The sequence below is a fragment of the Oncorhynchus mykiss genome, chromosome 15 (assembly GCF_057628025.1).
Source record: "Oncorhynchus mykiss isolate SJ-2025 chromosome 15, ASM5762802v1, whole genome shotgun sequence".
Lineage (NCBI taxonomy): Eukaryota > Metazoa > Chordata > Actinopteri > Salmoniformes > Salmonidae > Oncorhynchus > Oncorhynchus mykiss.
Genome location: NC_143036.1, coordinates 29,372,580 through 29,393,144, shown reverse-complemented (window position 1 = coordinate 29,393,144; position 20,565 = coordinate 29,372,580). Strand labels below are relative to the sequence as shown.

Sequence of the window (20,565 nt, the reverse complement as noted above, 5' to 3'; positions counted from 1 at the left end):
GCAGTTTTAAGAAAAGAAGTGTTAAGTAAAAAATTGATAAATAAAAAATTTAAGAAACACTAAAATAACAGTAGCGAGGCTATATACAGAGGGTACCGGTACAGAGTCAATGTGCGGGAGCACAGGTTAGTCAAGGTAATTGAGATAATATGTAGATGTAGGTAGAGTTAAAGTGACTATGCATAGATAATAAACAGAGTTGCAGCAGCGTAAAAGAGAGGGGGACAAAGCAAATAGTCTGGGAGGCCATTTGATTAGCTGTTCAGGAGTCTTATGGCTTGGGGGGTAGTAGCTGTTAAGAAGCCTGTTGGACCTAGACTTGACGCTCCGGTAGCACTTGCCGTGCGGTAGCAGAGAGAACAGTCTTTGACTAGTGTGGCTGGAGTCTGACACCGCCTGGTATAGAGGTCATGGATAGCAGGAAGCTTGGCCCCGGTGATGTACTGGGCCGTACTCACTACCCTCTGTAGTGCCTGGCGGTCGGAGGCCGAGCAGTTTCCATACCCGGCAGTGATGCAACCAGTCAGCTCTCGATGGTGCATCTGTAAAACATTTTGAGGATCTGAGAACCCATGCCAAAGATTTTTTGTCTTCTGAGGCGGAATAGCTTTTGTCTTGCCCGCTTCACTACTGTCTTGGTGTGCTTGGACCATGTTAGTTTGTTGGTGATGTGGACATCAAGGAACTTGAAACTCTCAACCTGCTCCACTACAGCCCCATCAATGAGAATGCGGGGGGGGGTCAGTCGTCCTTTTCCTGTAGTCCACAATCATGTCCTTTGTCTTGATCACGTTGAGGGAGAGGTTGTTGTCCTTGCACCACACGGTCAGGTCTCTGACCTCCTCCCTATAGGCTGTCTCATCGTTGTTGATGATCAGGCCTACCACTGTTGTGTCATCGGCAAATTTAATGATGGTGTTGGAGTCGTGCCTGGCCATGCAGTCATGAGTGAACAGGGAGTACAGGAGGGGACTGTGCCTAATAACCTTAGTGTTCTTGGGCACAGGGACTATGGTGGTCTCCTTGAAACATGTTGGTATTCCAGACTCAGTCTGGGACAGGTTGAAAATGTCAGTGAAGACACTTTCCAGTTGGTCAGCGCATGCTCGGGGTATATGTCCTGGTAATACGTCTGGCCCTGCGGCCTTGTGAATGTTGACCTGTTTAAAGGTCTTACTCACATCGGCTACGGAGAGTGTGATCACACAGTCGTCCAGAACCGCTGATGCTCTCATACATTCTTCAGTGTTGCTTGCCTTGAAGCGAGCATAGAAGTAATTTAGTTTGTCTGGTAGCCTTGTGTCACTGGGCAGCTCGCAGCTGTGCTTCCCTTTGTAGTCTGTAATAGTTTGCAAGCCCTGCCACATTCGGCGAGCGTCGGAGCCGGTGTAGTACGATTCAATCTTAGTCCTGTATTGACACGTTGCCTGTTTGATGGTTCGTCGGAGGGCATAGCGGGATACCTTATAAGCTTCCGGGTTAGAGTCCCGCTCCTTGAAAACGTCAGCTCTACCATCACATATCACAGTTATAGCAAGTAAAAGGTTTTTGTAACCGTTACTGAGAATGTTGTTGCTGTTCAGGCCGGCTACTTGCAAATGTATTTTAGTATTTTAAAATACAAGCATTGTGAAGTTTATATTGATAGAATGATATTTATTGTATTTTGTAATTCAATTTTGTAATTGTGTTTGGTCATTTTTGCCCATCCCATCCCTGTAAGGGAAGGGTCAAAGTGATGTTTTACTTTAATGTCAAGTCAGTTCATATTGTTGCTACCTTAGCTGTTGTGCTGGCTAACATGCTACTGAACAGTGACACTAGCATAATGACATGCATATTAATGATATTAGCTAAAATACAGAAATGTATTCACCAAAAAATATGTGCTTAGGCAAATCATTATCAATTGTGCAAAATATGATATCTAATGTTGGCTAGCTAAGTGCTAGCCACTAACTAACTGGCTTGCTAGCCAGTCAGTGCTGCTGACAGATTGAAACTAATCCATCAACAAAATGTTTTCCACTCTATTCCATAACACATGATATTGCTAAGCAGGCATCAATTATTCAACAAAATGTTTATTAGGATGTTAGACACTCACCGAACAACTTCAGTAGGTAGCTACATTGGTTGGTTTACATTTTCTAACCGATTTTTCTTCACCCCCTGACTAGTCGTCAATGGTTACTGGTCTTGGAACTCATGTGTTCACCAGAAACGGTAAACTGGTAAACTGTTTGCCACTAGTGGCAATACATGTTGTCGCCACAGATTCAAATAGAATCTTGAGAGAATTGTTTGCCAGAAAAAGTTTACTAGTGGCAATAAATATTATTGTCGTAGATTCACCACTAGAGGCAAGCATTTGCAAACTTCTGGCAACATTTTGTGGCACACTATTTAGTTTGCAGCAAATTTGCCATAGATTTGCGGGAAGTTTATGGCACAGGGGGTGACAGTTGGTCATGAAGATGTGTGTGTTTTCAGAGGACAATAATGAGCTGTGTGTCATATAAGGGAACATTTTCATCAGACAGGACATTTGAAAGATACAGTAGGAGGCAGTTTGCACCAAAAGTGTTTGGTGTGTGTTTTATCACACTGCCCACATCATACTCACTGTATGCCGAAAAAAGGCCCTTGAGGTAGATGATACGTGACGAGAGCAGACAAGAGAAATGTGTAAACAATGCCCAGAAGCTTGTATTTTTGGAATTGAAGTGATTTAGTGGCCAACTGTTTTGGGAAATTACACTGTAAAGATGTCAGATCAGCCAAGTGAATAAGGCCACGGTAGCCCCAAATGAAATAACTTTTGCTGACTTAGTGGCATGGAAGGGAGAAGGATGGGAGAGGGATGGGGGAGAAGGATGGGGGAGGGATGGGGGGAGAAATGGGCAGGCTCTTCTCCTCTACCACACAGACTGCTGATGTTGTGGATTGGTGGGACAATAACCACTCAGGAGGAATTGTGAGGGCACCGCGGGGATGGATGGTTCTCCAGAAAAGAGGGGACAGAAGAAGGGAGGATATCCTGCTTCCTGCCAGGGGAAGTGAGGGGAGGCCAGAGTGTGCAGACCCATTGTGGAAAGCCCAACGTGGAGCCCTGTCACCCTGCACCATCATAGGCTGAACGAGGCTGGGGAGGGCCTGAAAAAAAAACACAATCATGCACCATCATGTACTAACATACAGAGAAATACATGAACAGAATGTAAACACACATGTAAATGTAGTCATACACAGTCCATGCTCATGTGAAATCATGTCCTGAAACAGATTTCTTTCTCTTTTTCTTTATTATTTTTTACCCCCCAAAAAATGTGTTTCATTTGTACAAACTCACGCTTTGTTTTTGTGGATAATATCATAACCTAGCAAAGAAAATACATCTGGGATGTATAACAACATTGATGTATATTCTTACACATTCACTGCACTTAGTAATAGAATAGAAAAATCATATATTCTCTGTTATAAAATCTGTAAGAAGTGACATGACAGGTTTTTTACATTCTCAAAGTGCCATAGTTCAGGTTGGGGGCAAGGGGAATTGGAGGGTAAAACAATCCCACTTGGAACAAGGAGGAAATAAGATAACACTGAGACATCACATAGTCATCTGACAGTTAATGTCCTCCCTCCCCTTTACGGGAACACATTACCGAAGAGTTCCCTTTTAACTTGAAAAAAGCACCACAATGTCGTCCTGTCCCTCCTTTCATCAAAATCATCATTATGAAATGGATCCATCTGTCTTGGCTGTGGTGCACACAGTAATGCTCTCCAATTCTTCTCATGTTCTCCATAACATCCTATTGTCATCGCTGTGTGAGCCTGTTCTTGTTTTTGTCTTCCTTTGGTTTGGTGACTCATTTGTCTCTGTCATAAAGTCTATCACAGTCCATAGTTTTTTCTCATACGTGGCCGGCAGCTCACATCAGAACATCCTCTCGGTGTTGAAGACCCTCAGCTTGGTCATGAAGTTGAAGTAGATGAAGGCCAGACAAACAAGCAAGTTCTTCATCAGGTAGAGGAGTGGCGTTACAAAGCCGAAGAAGGCAATGAGGCCGATACGCACAAACAGGAAAGGCAGATCCTGCAGGGCCACGCCTAGCAACGACAGCAGGGGACTGTGGGGCATGACTACCAGCCGCAGGCACGACAGGTAGCTGAAGATGTAGATAGGGAACACCCAGCCCGAGTAGTAGACCGTCGGGTGCCCTGCCACCCTCACCATCTCCACCGTGTCCATCCAGAACAGAAAGCTGTCCACAAACACTTCGGCTCGGGCATCGCTGGCACACAAGAAGCGCAACGCGCCTGTGTAGGCATTTGGTGAGACGCTGTGGTCTGCGGACATGCTGGCCGAGCGTGCAGAGCATGCCGAGCGCGAGCTCAGGCCTGACATGCTGAACTGTCTGCCTTGTATCTGGTTACCTGGCATCCCCTGGAGTGTCCAATTGGCCTCTGTTTGAGACCCCACCCCGTTCTGGTCCTGCCCATTTGGACTACCAGGTTGCCCTGGTTGTGTAGGGTGCCTGGGCACACCTGGCATTACGGGTGCCGCAGGGTTTTCTGGGTTTACCGGTGTCACTGGGGTTACGTTCGTGAGGAGAGTGGAAGGGATCTCAGCATCTCGGGCCAATTCGTTAGCTGGATGGAAAGACAACAGCACATGGGTATGTTAGCCATGTCATAACAACCCAGATCAGAACATCTCATTATGGCACAGAACCATGGAGCACACCACGTCATTTCAACGTGGAGATTTGGGTAATATTTGGTTGAGACGTTGATAGATAAGATTACAACCTACATTCACTCCCTCAAGAAAACAGCCAAAAGTTTGTTGAATACCAAATGTGTTAACACTATGCTTTCAACCGTCTAAAAGCACAGGCAAATGTTTATGGAAAAACCGTGTCTGATTTTTGGTTAAGTTGTCACTGAAATGTTTTATCACTGCACTTTCAACCATTTTTTCAACAATGTTCAAATGGGAATACGTCAGATATTTTGTTTATTTATAAAAATAAAAAAAACATGAATGTGTTACCACTGCGCTTTATCTTATCGCACAACCAAATGACCTGGATTGCAGTACTTTAAAAGTACTTTAAACTATGCATAGTGCAAGTGATCAATGCTCTTTGAAATTCTTTATTGTAGCAATTGTGAAGATTTCCACAGAACTGCGACCTTTGCATGCTATCTTGATTATGCACCCTTTCTATGATTACATAGGAGGACATTATAGTTACAGTAACTTCAAAATGTGGCCGTGGATGTGTTACTCTTTAGGCCATTTACTGTATTAGAAAAGTAATTGTGTTTGGTTGACAATGCAACCAAATATCAACATTTAAAAGGAGATGTATCTACTTCTTGGATAGTTTCGTCTGAGCCACTGGCTTAATCCTCTTCTTTAACTTTCATTTTTTGGTAGAGTTGCAGACGTGAATCCAACATATAATTTGTTAACACGTAAACAGGCTATCGACTCTATTGCAAAAGTGATATTGAATTGTGTTTTGTTTGTCAACACAACCAAATGTCAACATTTGAAGGAGATGTGTCTTCTGCTTGGGTAGTTCTTTGCCACTGACTTAATAAATTATATGTTGGATTCGGTCTCCATCTCAACCAAAAATCTGAGTTAAAGAATAGGATAAAAATCCAATCACAACTTTGCTGAGAGAGATGGGTTTATTTGCAGAGCAATTTAGTTGAGAGATTCCTGTTGACATATCAGTGCAGCGTAATGTAAAGTGTGACCTAGGTTATTCAGACTTTTTTTCATGAAGACCACATATTCTCAACCATTTGAGAGCTTTTCACACAGCCTCATCATTATTAGACTCACAATCTAACACTTGATTTTCTCTCTCTATATATATATATTTATTTTTTTAAACTAATCTCACTTCTGATGAAGTCTCAGTCTCACTGTGATTAGTAGATTCCCAAATGACCTCACGATTGGCCAATTCCTTATTTCTTTCCTCTGAATTGGCATGATTGTGAAACAGGGACATCCTTTTTTCTAGTAATTATCTTTTGAGTAAGCAAAATTAGTCAGAAATGTTGTTGTAGCTTAGCTATGAATGTGTGCTTGAGAGAAATGCCTCCCTTCAGAGTGTTGTTCTGATACTCTCACTCTGAAAGTTTATACTTTATATTAATAGTGAAAATATGAAAATATATTTTGACTCAAACTTTTTTATACATAGAAAATTGCCTGCTATTTACTCTATTGCAAAAGTGATATAGTATTGTGTTTGATTGTCTATGCAACAACAGCTCAACATTAGAAGGTTATGTACACTACATTACCAAAAGTATGTGGACACCTACTCGTCGAACATCTCCTTCTGAAATCATGAGCATTAATATGGAGTTGTTCCCCCTTTTGCTGCCTAACAGCCTCCACTATTCTGGGAAGGCTTTCCACTAGATGTTGCAACACTGCTGGGATTTGCTTCCATTCAGCCATGAAAGCATTAGTGAGGTCGGGCACTGATGTTGGGCAATCAAGTCTGGCTTGCAGTCGGTGTTCCAATTAATCTCAAAGGTGTTTGATGGGGTTGAGGTCAGGGCTCTGTGCAGGTCAGTCAAGTTCTTCCACACTGATCTCAACAAACCATTTCTGTATGGACCTTGCTTTTTGCACAAATTTGTCATTATATGTTGTACTGTTAAGATTTCCCTTTACTAGAACTAAGGGACCTAAACCAAAACATTAAAACATTGAATTGGCACTATGCATTGGGGCATCCGCCAAACCCATCCGCCTGGGAGATTCATCACTCCAGAGAACGCATTTCCACTGCTCCAGAGTCCAATGGCGGTGAGCTTTACACCACTCCAGCCAACTCTTGGAATTGTGCATGGTGATCTTAGGCTTGTGTGTTGCTTGTTCATGGAACCCCATTTCATGAAACTCCCAACGAACAGTTATTGTGCTGACATTGCTTCCAGAGGCAGTTTGGAACTTGGTAGTGAATGTTGCAACCAAGGACAGGCGATTTTTACGTGCTACGCGCTTCAGCACTCGGAGGTCTCCGAGCCGCTGTTGCGCCTAAACATTTCCACTTTACACCTTTCAGCAATGGGTGTGGGTGAAATAGCCAAATCCACTCATTTGAAGGGGTGTTCACATACTTTTGTATATACTGTATAGTGTATGTTCTGTTTGGATAGATCCATCTGTGCCACTGAGTTAGACTGTCTTTAATTCCAATTTGTCTATAAATTAATCAGTTATATGTTGGATCTCAACCAAAAATCTGAAAGAATGTCACGCCCTGATCTGTTTCACCTGTTCCTGTGATTGTCTCCACCCCCTCCAGGTGTCGCTTATTTTCCCCAGTGTATTTATACCTGTGTTTCCTGTCTCTCTGTACCAGTTCACCTTGTCTGTTTCAAGTCAACCAGTGTGTTTTTACCCGTGCTTTTGATATTCCCTCTTTTGCTAGTCCTCCCGGTTTTGACCCTTGCCTGTTTTCTGGACTCTGTTCCCGCCTGCCGTGACCTCGAGCCTGCCTGCCACTCTGTACCTCCTGGACTCTGATCTGGTTTTGACCTTTTGCCTGTCCATGACTATTCTCTTGCCTACCCCTTTTGGAACTAATAAATATCAATCACTCAAACCATCTGGGTCTGGCCCTGAGCCCTTATAAAGAAATAATACGACTAAACAGTACTAAATCAAATCAAACTTTAAATGCACTTTAAATCATTTTTATTTGATTTAGTCCTATTCCTCACTTAAATTTGTTTGAGATGGAGATGTGAATCCAACATATTAATAACTCACGTGTAGATTACATTTGAAATCAACCAAAGCATGAAACTCTATATTTAGTTGAATCCTGGGTTGAATTGAAACGATACCTGTTCTATATAGGCCTAAACAGTATAATTCATGATATACAGTATGATTAATAATGTATGGTTTCCTTTAATTTCATGTCATCAAACTTACTCTTTGAAATCACTTCAATAGCAACAGTGAATCTATAAACATTTTAAGTGGAGAATTCTCAATAGTCATTCTCACGATAGCACATTTGTCGTAGCCAGTGTCAAATAGCTACGCTGGGCTTGGTTGAAACCCTGGATCGGAGACCAAAGGGTAGCTATAGATCAATTCTCCAGTAGGAGGTGCTGCCCAGCCTATTGCTTTTTTTCTGATTGTGGATATAAATAACATTGAAGATCTGACGTTGTTTCAAAAGGTACAAATTCAACGTTATTTTATTATACAAGATGTGTGTGTCTATGTTGAAAATTGGTTAGCATTACATAATCCTGGGGTTGAAATTTCAACTTCAAAAAAGTTGGACTTTTTGCAAATCCAATGTGCTTTAAAAACATAGATTCCACATCACAATACATTGACAAATGACATTAGAACAACGTTGATTTAACCAACAAAGTAGAACACAGCACAAATACAGGGATTTTCTGGGCTATGTAGGCACTATATTTGACCAATAGCTTTTCTGATCAGTGGAAAAGGACGAACGTTTTGGATCTGGCCCTTTCTTCAAATAAAGGGATTCCAAGAAAATGACAGCCACCCTTAGAACAACGTCATGGTTTTTGCCAATTCGGCACTGTTACCAATAATCAGTTGGTGGGTCATACATAGCATTTCCTGTTCATTTCCTGAGATAGAGAACATATCCCCTGATAGTGTGAGTATTGTTGTCGTCATGAAATTACACTACTGTTGGTCCCGCTGCATGTGCCAAGAGGTTGTGCTCAGTGAATCATGTATTGTTTGGTTGAGTAGATGCAACAGCTGCTCAGCCTGGCCTCAGATCCATACAAAGCATACTACACGTATTTGTGTACATCTACAAGACGTATGATATGTACTAATGGTCTAGTAACTTTAGACAGAAACGAAAGTAGGGAGGTTGGTCGGGAGGATGGACAAGCGTCTAGCAATCCAAAGGTTGCGTATTCCACTCACGTCAGGGACAACTGTAGCTTTTAGCTAATCCTTCTCCTAACCCTTTTCCTAAACTTAACCTAGTTCTCCTAAACTTTTACATAGAGTATCCTAACCTTTGTCATTAGTTCTCCTAACCACCAATGTAAATTCTCCCAGTAATTCTAATTTGTTGTTACAACGCAACAAGCAACATGGTCTCAGCGAAAGACGCATAATACTATGTCATCCAATTCATATGCTACTGTACAACCGAGCAAGAAGTATTATACTATACATCCTCTAATTTGTATGATGTTGTAAGACTGCTATTCTATTCACAAAGTAAAGTAATATACACTATATATACAAAGTATGTGGACGTCCCTTCAAATTAGTGGATTGGGCTATTTCAGCCACACACGGTTCTGATAGGTGTATAAAATCGAGCAAACAGCCATGCAATCTCCATAGACAATCATTGACAGTAGAATGGCCTTACTGAAGAGCTCAGTGACTTTCAACATCGCACCGTCATGCGACAAGTCAGTTCGTCAAATTTCTGCCATGCAAGAGATGCCTCGGTCAACTTCAAGTGCTGTTATTGTGAAGTGAAAATGTCTAGGAGCAACAACAACTCAGCCGTGAAGTGGTAGGCCACACAAGCTCACAAAACGGGACCGCAGAGTGCTGAAGCACTTAACTCGTAAAAAGGCATCTTTCCTCAGTTGCAACACTCACTAGCAAGTTTAAAACTGCCTCTGGGCCTCCCGAATGGCTCAGCAGTCTAAAGCACTGGATCGCAGTGCTAGCTGTGCCACTAGAGATTCTGGGTTCGAGTCCAGGCTCTGTCCTAGCTTGCCGCGACTGGGAGACCAGGAGGCGGCGCACAATTGGCCCAATGTCATCTGGGTTAGGGAAGGGTTTGGCCGGCAGGGATGTCCTTGTCCCATCGCGCACTAGCGACTCCTGTGACGGGCCGGGCACAGTGCACGCTGACACAATGTTTCCTCCTTGGTGCAGCTGGCTTCCGGGTTAAGTGGGCATTGCGGCTGGGTTGGGTTGTGTTTTGGAGGACGCACGACTCTCGACCTTCGCCTCTCCCGAGTCCGTACGGGAGTTGTAGCGATGGGACAAGACTGTAACTACCGATTGGATACCACAAAATTGGGGTGAAAAAGGGGTAAAAAAAACTAGCACAAGTACTGGAAATGCGTTCTCTGAAGTGATGAATCACCCTTCACCATCAGTCCAACAGACAAATCTGAGTTTGGCAGATGCCAGGTGAACCCTACCTTCCCCAATGCATAGTACCAACTGTAAAGTTTGGTGGAGGAGGAATAATGTTCTGCGGCTGTTTTTAGGCCCCTTAGTTCCGGTGAAGGGAATTCTCAATGCTATAGCATACAATTACATTCTAGACAATTATGTGCTTCAAACTTTGTGGCAACAGTTTGGGGAAAGCCCTTTCCTGTTTCAGCATGACAATGCCCCTGTGCACAAAGCGAGGTCCATTCAGAAAAGGTTTCTCGAGATCGGTGTGGAAGAACTTGACTGGCCTGCACAGAGCCCTGATCTCAAATCCATCAAACATATTTGGAATGAATTGGAATGCAGAGACATGCCTAATCGCCCAACATCAGTGCCGGATGTTCACTAATGCACTTGTGGCTGAATGAAAGCAAGTTCCCGCAGCAGTTTTCCAACATCTAGTGGAAAGCCTTCCCAGAAGAGTGGAGGCTGTTATAGCAGCAAAAGGAGGACTAACTTCATATTAATGCAGATGATTTTGGAATGAGATGTTCAAACGAGCAGGTGTCCATATACTTTTGGTCATGTAGTGTATCTTTCTAAATGGAGGGAACTCATTTACATACCAAATCCAACAAATTGCCCTTAGACCAGGTTGAGTAGCTAGCCAATGTTCAATTAAAGTGTGTGTTTAACACAGAGCGTTGTATTCTCACCGTGTCCAGTGAGTCGACTGTGGCGGATCCTCTCCACAATATCGATGCAGATGAGAGAGAAGAGCACCAACGACACGGGGAGCTCTGCAAACGTATCCTGTCTTATACTGTTATTGATCTGCACCTGAGAGAAAACAATGATCAAAACCAATCAGTGATTCAAATCAGACTACAATGCTAGCCCCGATTGTGATCTAATGAAACCGTCATGTGCCAGTCAGGTACCAGCTTGACGTCCCCTCCAAACCTTCTCCAAACACTACATACAACCCTATGAGTGCTGTACATTGAGTGTACAAAACATTAGGAACGCCTGCTCTTTCCAGGACATAGACTGACCAGGTGAAAACTATGATCCCTTATTACTGTCACCTGTTAAATCTACTTCAGTCAGTGTAGATGAAGGGGCTGAGGTTAAAGAACGATTTTTGAGCCTTGAGACGATTGAGGCATGGATTGTGTATGTGTGCCATTCAGAGGGTGAATGGGCAAGACAAAATATTTAAGTGCCTTTGAAGGGGGTATGGTAGTAGGTGCCAGGCGTACTGGTTTGAGTATGTCAAGAACTGCAATGCTGATTGGGTTTTTCACGCTCAACAGTTTCCCGTGTGTATCAACAACAGTCCACCACCCAAAGGACATCCAGCCAACATGACTCAATTATGGGAAGCATTGGAGTCAACATGGGCCAGCATCCCTGTGGAACGTGCCCTGATGAATTGAGGCTGTTCTGAGGTGGGGGGGGGGGGGGGGGGGAAGAGTGTGCAACTTAATATTAGGAAGGTGTTCCTAATGTTTTGTACACTCAGTGTATACCCTCTGTGACACTTGGTTAGTGAGCTAATCACTTAGCACTGGTATGTACTCTACAGGACACGGAACAAAAGAGACTGGGCTGAATTTATGGCTCCTCTTATGTAAAAGAGAGCAGATAAACCAAGGACCTGAGTCACCCATGGACCTTTTGTAACCTTTAAAAAGTGCTTAATAGACAGCTAATCGGAGGTGGGCACATCACAGACAGGAAGTGGGAAAGTGCCAGACAGACAGCCAATGTGACCAGGATGGCTGGGGCAGGATGAGGAACTCAGCTGCTTATCAGTTGCTCCTTGGTCATAGGTCTGTAGATTGCTCCCCTGAGAACCCAACTGTTCCTCTGCTCTCATTACCTTTACCCCCTCCTCTCTCATAAGACCCCCGCTATGACACTGCACTTCAAGGAACTTTCATAATGCTGTGGTGGTGCCATAATGGTAGAATAGGTAGACTACAGTCGGCATTCTGTGTAGTAGGGTTTGATGTGCATGGAACCATCTAGACAAGGGATGGGCAACTTTATGGGGGTGGGGGCCCACAAAAAAAACTGAATTCATCATGAGGGGCCGCAGTGGCTCTTCGGTCTGCCCAGTGGCTACTGGGCCCCCCTGTGAGCAAAACATTTTAGCGGCACATCTTAAAAAGTTAATTTCCTGCAATTATGCACATTTTGTCATGGGGCAGAGAGAAAATGTTGCCGTTTTAAAGCAAGTTTGCTGCAATTCTACACATTTTGCCATGGGGCGGAAAGAAGATTTTGCAATTTTATAACTAATTTCATGCAATTCTACACATTTTGCCAGAAGGTGGAAGCAAATGTTTGCCAATTTGAATATGATAACTGATGATCAATGGGCCCCATCCCGGTAGATAATTCAACCATGCTTTCTAAAAGTTTAGATAGCTAGCCACTAGACTAATTTACCAATAAATAAATAAAAATAGCTGACATGGGCTAATTGAGTGACTGCTGATGCACAACCAAATTTCGAAATTGCACGTTGTGTATTCTATTGTTCTAACTGGTCCGCGGGCCTACAAAATGGGGGTGGGGTGGGGGGGAGGGGGGGGGGGGGTGCCAGTTACCCATCCCTGATCTAAACATACAGTAGAATGACATAGAAGTGGAGTAGTACAATCCAGACATTGACGTCTACTTGTTTTCATCATTCCTCGACTCCAATCAGGGACGGATTTAGACCTGGTACATCAGGTGAGTGGACTCTCGGGCTGCTCGATGGCATTAATCTATTAATCAGCTACTGGGGGGAGGAGGAACTGAAAACTAGCAGTACTGCAGACCTCAAGGCCTGGGAGTGAATACCTCTGACTTAGAAGGTAACCAACAGGTCGAGTGTCAATGGTCAAACATAGACACACTGAGATGAGAATTGACAAATGATGGATACTACTGGGGTCACATGGTTTACCTCTGAGCTGGCGATGAGAAAGGCAAAGCAGGGTAATGTGGAAAGGATCATATAGACCAGGGCCACCGGCCTCCTGAGAGAGAGAGAGAGAGAGAGAGAGAGAGAGAGAGAGATAAAAGGAGATAGATAAGAGAGGGATAGTTTGAGTTATAGGCTAGAGGTTTTCAAAAATTAAAATATTGATGCATTTGGAAATGTACGTATACTGCAAAAACAATTGCAAGCCCGTCGAGAATCGGACACAGCACAGCTACCGGTCAGGTTCACGCCACAAAGACCCGACAGCCATTACTACACCCCAAGGCTCTGTTCCAGAAAACACTGTGCTGTTATAACACAGCTACAGCTCCTAGCTCCTAGCTTAGACAGTGGATTCCCAACTAGGCCACAGACCAGACAGGCCAGACAGACACTCACCACTTCTTCCTCCCGACAAGAAACTTCTTATTCGTGAACACCATGTACTTCATGGGCACCCAGACAAGCAGGGCAGCAGAGGTGACATAGGCGATGGAGGAGGCCACGGTGAGCCAGTAGGCGGTGCTTGCGTCGCCGGGTGGCTGCGCCATGCTCTTGACCCGCGCTACAATGAGGGCGAACCTCTGCATGACGATGAAGAGCGGCACGCACAGGCCTGCGAACTGCAGCACCTCGCACAGGGCGAACTTCAGCGTCCTCCCCGAGGCCATGCTGTGGCAGCCCCTGTGCTGGGGGCACTGAAAAAAAAGAGGGAGGGAGGGAGAGAGGGGGCTGTTGTCGCAGTGAAGCGACCCCTGTCCCTCTGAGGGCTGGTTAGGCCTTGGCCCGCTGCATTGTCTGTGTCCACTAGCATTTTCCACACGCTACAACCCCAGCTCACTGCTCTGCCGTTTGCTTACACTGCACTAGGCATTGTGTACCTATATCAGCGCCAGCGGGACGGTGTGATGCGGCTGCCCCTCTAACCTCTTTATGGAGGTTACAAAACAAATTGTCTCGCTCTCTCTGGCCCTTCAAGGATATTATTTTTCAGAAAGAGGCTGAAGCCTTGGAAGAGATGTGAAACCAAAAGGAAAAGGTCTATGGAGCAGAATCATGTGGAATAATATAATGATAACACCATACATGTCCAGTCCCATGTTAAATTAGCAGAGAGAAAGAGAGCTCTTCATGCTTTGGCTGTCCTGTGCTTTGCATGTTTATTCATGCCATGACTACACATTCCCATCTTGTGGTACTCTGCAGCACTCTGCCAGCAGTGTGACACAACATAGTGTTGGGCTGCAACCAAAAGCCATAAAAACATCAATCTCAAGAAGTGTGTTCTCTGATACTGTAAAAGAGATGTAGAGATGATGTATCCCCTTCCAGGCCAGACCGAAGTGAGTGTAGGGGAGACAGGAAGAGAACAAGCACAAGGGATGGAGGGAGTAATAGAGAGCGGGGAAGAAGAAAGAGGTGTAAGAGAGGAAAAGAGAGGTAGAGAGTCAACTTTGAAGACAAGCTCGATCAAGTGTTACTGAAGAGAAATGGAATTATGTTAGTCTTGAATTATTTGATCTTATTTGTACTGACATGTATGTGATCAGTTACACAGTACATACACACAAAAAGTAGGCCACACGGCGTTGTGCCGTGAGGTGTTGCTTTATATGTTTTTTTGAAACCAGGTTTTCTGTTCACTTACGCTATATAAGATGGAAGGGAGTTCCATGCACTCATTTGTTCTGGACCTGGGGACTGTGAATTCCGATTAGTAAATGACAAATAAAATCATAATAAAGAGTAACTCTATCTGACTGATATACAAGAAGCTATGAGAAAGATAATCCGACGGGCACTCTGTAGTCGTGAACCTAACCATGCAAGTTTACCTACAATAATGAGATGTATTTATGCGCACTGACTCCCTGCCTCCAGGGTCCTCCCCCACATATAGTCTGCTCTGGGCAGACGTTGGGATTACCGTCTAACACAAACATCGTGCTTGGATCAAATGACAAATATGACTAGGCTCCCAATTGCATCTACAAGCATCAGGTTACTCTCCAGTGACCCTTTACCGGTGGTGAGGTATTCGCTTGTTGTGTGACGACACACTGCTCGAAGCATGCCACAACATACCTCCTGCCAATTCAGTACTGCTAAAATACAAATACACTGTATAAATCAATAGTTAATAACCTCTCTGGTTGTATTCTGCTGAGCTTACATGCTGGCAATCAAGTTCTGATGTTAATGAGTCGTTCCACCAATTCGGTGCCTTTTGGGAAGTGTACTTGGTCCCTACAAAATGTGATTTCATCTCATTTTTACATTCTGTCATAAAGAACACATGTTCAAGTCCATAAAAATATATATTTTCCCACCTCAAGAGGGTAGCCCTTTCCTGCAATCAAATGACCTAGTGGCCTCATGGGTAGAATTTTATAAATATTTTGGATAATTTCATAATTAATAAACATTATTTATTTAAAAAACAATGAAAATCTTGTGTTTCTATGTCAAACAGTTTTGTTATATTTCAGTCTGTGATGTATATAAAGTGTACTATTGGGATGCGAACTCAAAATGTAAACTATACAGAGTATCTGACATGGTACAGGTGTCTTCTTTTATAAAGCCCATAACCCTGTGTGAGGTTTATACTTTTGTTTCAAAGTATATTTGTTTAATACTACCAAGAAACACTCTGTGTGACCCTGATTTAGCCCGCAGTAAAATGTTGAATAAAAACATGCAGTTTGGATTAAGATATAATTTAGATATAATGGAGGCTTTAAGTGAGAGGTTTAATGCCTTAATATTCATTAGTTTTTACCCTCCAAACTCATGTTCGCTATATAAATAAGCCTGTTTAACATTATCTGGTTTGCTATTTCAAAATAAACAATATGTTATTTTTTCACATTACTTTAAAAAAGATTCTCATGGAGCCGGTAGAGCCATTAACAGATAAGTAAACTGCGATATCACTAGGGAATAAATCAGAGTAATTTTTCCATAGATGGACAGGTAGATTTCTGAAGATTTTCCGTCCCTGTCCACGGTTTCAAGATCCTATTTATTTTGCTAAGTTTACTATGAAAGTTAATAGTTTCAAGAGCGTTAGTCTTTTCCGGGATGTGTACACCAAGCACATCAACTTCCCCATCCACCCATTTAATCAGGAGACCACATGGCAATTTAAAGTTTGTATCTTTTGCATACCCAATCTGTAATATATAGTACACTTATCATAGTTGGGTTTTAGTCCAGAGAAACTGGAAAAATTATCCAGGTCCTCAATAAGGCCCTTCAAGGTTGAATATTTAGGACTCAAGAGAAACTTATATCATCGGAGTATATTGATACTTTTGTCAACCATTCATTTTTATCCCCTCAATGTTGTCATTGGATCTGATTTTTACCTGTAACATTTCAATGGCCATAATAAATAGGTATGGTGACAGAGGGCAACCTTGTTTTACACCTCTATCTTTTGGTAACAGGGTTGACACGCAAGGTTTCCCACCAAAAAAACACCGGTACATTTCTGAAACAAGTAGACCCAGTTCACCTGCTTTTACACTATGATTTGACTATTAGTTCAATGTTTCTTTTGTAAAAAAATTATGTTTTTAAAAGGAATAGTTTCACCAAGGAAATGAGACCTTAAAATGAGGGACAGACGTAAATTAATCCCTAATCAGATTAAACAAATAACAATCTTCAGAAATGACTTTGTTAAAGCAACAAAATAACTAGGGCTTTTCAATGATGGTGAAAACTTGGAGAAATGTTGGGGTTAAGTGGGTTAAAATCTTCCTCGAAATCACAGAGGGTGCACTGAGGGACCTGTCAAAATGTAACATTTTGGCAATTTAGCAAGTTTTTATTCATACATAAAATATGATTTATTCAATTCTCCATATGGTCTACATAAAATGGCATTTAATTTAAGAATCCACCCCTTTTTTTTAAATGTTGCCTAAAATAACATACCCAAATCTAACTGTCTGTAACTCAGGACCTGAAGCAAGAATATGCATATTCTTGATACCATTTGAAATGAAACACTTTGAAATGTGTGGAAATGTGAAATGAATGTTGGAGAATATAACACATTAGTGTCACGATCGTCGTAAGAAGCGGACCAAAGCGCAGCGTGGTGTGAATGCATAATTTAATAGATGACAACAAAAAACACAAAGTAAACTGTATAAAACCAAATAAACAAATAACGACCGTGAAGCTATCCTAAGAACCTAAATATGGCTCCCAATCAGAGACAATGACTGACACCCGCCTCTGATTGAGAACCATATCAGGCCAAACACAGAAACAGACAAACTAGACATCCAACATAGAATGCCCACTCAGATCACACCCTGACCAAACAAAACGTATAAACATACAAAGCAAACTATGGTCAGGGTGTGACAATTAGATCATCTTTGAAACGCAAGAGAAAGGTGATAATGTATTATTCCAGCCCAGTTGCAATTTAGATTTTGGCCACTAGATGGCAGCAGTGTATGTGCAGCGTTTTAGACTGATCCAATGATCCATTGCATTTCGGTTCAAAATGTGGATCAAGACTGCCCAAATGTGCATAATTTGTTTATTAATAACTTTTCAAGTTCATAACTGTGCACTCTCCTCAAACAAGAGCATGGTATTATTTCACTGTAATAACTACTGTAAATTGGACAGTGCAGTTGGATTAACAAGAATTTAAACTTTCTGCCATTATCAGATATGGCTTTGTCCTGGGAAATGTTCTTGTCACTTACAACATCATGCTAATCGCATTAGCCTACGTTAGCTCAACCATCCCGCAGGGGACCCACCGATCCTGTAGAAGTTTTAAGCTGCAATAGGTAACTTTTTCGGACACTGGACCAAATACACATAAAAATGTCATACTCTAACTTCCACTATTCATGCAAGGCCCTCCCCCGCCCTCCTTTCGGCAAATCGGACCACGATTCCATTTTGCTCCTATAGGCAGAAACTCAAACAGGATGTACCCGTGACAAGTAGCCCCACAAGGGTGCGTGCCCAGCCCCCTCCTGTACTTCCTGTTCACCCATGACTGCGTGGCCATGCACGCCTCCAACTCAATCATCAAGTTGGCAGATGACACAACAGTAGTAGGCTTGATCACCACCAACGACGAGACAGTCTATAGGAAGGAGGTAAGGGCACTCAGAGTGTGGTGTCAGGAAAACAACCTCTCACTCAACATCAACAAAACAAAGGAGATGATCGTGGACTTCAGGAAACAGCAGAGGGAGCACCCCCCTATCTACATCGACGGGACAACAGTGGAGAAGGTGGAAAGCTTTAAGTTCCTAGGTGTACACATCACTGACAAACTGAAATGGTCCACCCACACAGACAGTGTTGTGAAGAAGGCGCAACAGTTCATAATTTTTATGAATATTTATTTGAATTGCGTGCCCTCCAGTTTCACCGGAAGTTGTCCCGCTAGCCTATCCCAGAGAGAAAAATCTTTAAAGATTCATACGGGCACAAAAGGCACTCTTTTTGTGGAACGACCCTGATGACTATCAGTTTCAGAGAGTTGATGATAGCCTACCCTCCTCATCTGGCCAGATACCTTCTTTAAGCATAAGGACATACTTGGCAAGAGAGTACTCCAACAATGGGAGGATGTCTGTGATTCAATCACTGAGTTGTGAATGATGCCCACGATCTCCATGTCATTCACACACAGAGAGTAGTAAAGAAAGGATAGTGATATGAACACACACACAAACTCATGAGCACACACACACACACACACTGTGTGTGTCATTGTTGAATCCAACATTGAGACAGAAATTTGAGCACTTGTTGCTGGATCAGGATTATGTGGCCTGCACTATATTTGCTGCCGTCTTTAGTTTACACAAATTTCTACTGGGCACTACGAGTGGAGCTAATTTTACATCCTGCAGTGATGCACTTTCTCAGGCTGTGTCTCCACTACTGAGTGCTCTAGTCCAACACTACTCCTTTAACCCAGTCCAACAGTACTCCTTTAACCCAGTCCAACACTGTCCCTTTAACCCATTCCAACACTGTCCCTTTAACCCAGTTCAACACTGTCCCTTTAACCCAGTTCAACACTGTCCCTTTAACCCATTCCAACACTGTCCCTTTAACCCAGTCCAACACTGCACCTTTAACCCAGGCCAACACTGAGTCTTTTACCCGTGACAACACTGCACCTTTTACTGCAGTGGGCTAAATCAGGATCACACAGAGTGTTTCTTGGTAGTTTTACACAAATCTACAAAAGTATACACCTCAAACACATGGTTATGGTCTTATAAAAAAGAAGACACCTGTAGATATAGAGTTGAAATGTATTCAATTTTGAGTTTGCATCCCAATATTACACTTTTTAGACATCACATATTACTGAAATATAAGAACACCACTAAAACACCAGATTTTCAGTTGTAATTTAAAAAAAACATGTTTATTCATTATGAAATTATGAAAAATATTCATAACATTCGACCCATGAAGCCACTAGAGGGCGATTTTGTCCTTTGACTGCAGGGAATTAACCCAAATACATTTAAAAACTCCACAGTTAAAGCTTTAGGGTTTTGAATGCAACCCTGATCATACCAAGAGAGAATCTCAATTCCAAAACCTTACATCCTCTCTCCTCGCCTCCTCAAAACCCATTGGATGAATAGGCCAGAGGTCATGCCCCTCGAACCTTCAACCTTCTCCTCCAATGGGTTTTGAGAAGGAGGCGAGGATAAAGGAGAGAGGACGTGAGGAGAATGCAATTGAGATTCTCCCCAAATCTACTTCTAGCCCCTGAAGGCAGAGGGCAGTACCCTACTGTAAATCTGAAAGAGATCAGAGATTGGGAAGAGATCTGAAAGAAAATTCAACATAAAGTGGAGATCATTTGGATTAGTGATGTTGAAGGACATTTTTTTTTTTTAAGTTCAACGCCCCAATTGCCTATCTATTTATCCACACTTAAAACAAGTTGGAGCTATTTAAATTGATTTGTATTTATAGATTTGAGAAGGACAAAATTAATGGCACAGAGGATTAGGATGACATCAAACTTCTTGTTATCAATGTAGGCCTAAACTGTTCATCAGGCTACAAAACGAGTTTTATTTTTAATAATAAATGTATGTAATTACCATTTCAAACGTGTAGTCAAGAACTAATCAACAGTTACAGTTACATTAAATTGTTCTAATGAAGGCCTACTGGTAGTGTCACTATGGGTCAAATGTTTGATTGAATGACTCATCGACAGTGGGACTTTCCTTAGGGACTTGCCACCACACGCACTTGTGAAGCAATAGTCCCGCGAGAGGGGTGTCGTGGATACATGGATGCATGACCCTGCTGCTCCCAGTCCCAGTCGCGCTTGCGCAGCGTTTCTGACTTTCCCACT

The 20,565-nt window shown here is 42.7% G+C and overlaps 1 protein-coding gene across 1 annotated transcript; it reads right to left on the bottom strand.

Moving 5' to 3' along the window:
- Positions 1-3,286: 3,286 nt before the first annotated feature.
- LOC110490831 (transmembrane protein 236) lies at positions 3,287-13,849 on the bottom strand. The gene is made up of 4 exons (XM_021564278.3): positions 13,578-13,849; positions 13,161-13,233; positions 10,915-11,038; positions 3,287-4,662 (listed from the first exon to the last, which is right to left on the bottom strand). Exons 1-4 carry the CDS (start codon positions 13,847-13,849, stop codon positions 3,947-3,949), a joined length of 1,185 nt encoding a protein of 394 aa, XP_021419953.2. The 3' UTR covers positions 3,287-3,946.
- Between the last annotated feature and the right edge of the window lie 6,716 nt (positions 13,850-20,565).

What these genes read in the sequence shown, in the direction of transcription:
- LOC110490831 (XM_021564278.3), bottom strand. Translation starts at nt 13,849, where the DNA reads ATGGCCTCGGGGAGGACGCTGAAGTTCGCCCTGTGCGAGGTGCTGCAG. An exon ending in TTCTCATCGCCAGCTCAGAG is followed by an intron (nt 11,039 to 13,160) that starts GTAAACCATGTG and finishes GTTTTCTCTCAG; the next exon opens with GTGCAGATCAATAACAGTAT. An exon ending in CAGTCGACTCACTGGACACG is followed by an intron (nt 4,663 to 10,914) that starts GTGAGAATACAA and finishes CTTTCCATCCAG; the next exon opens with CTAACGAATTGGCCCGAGAT.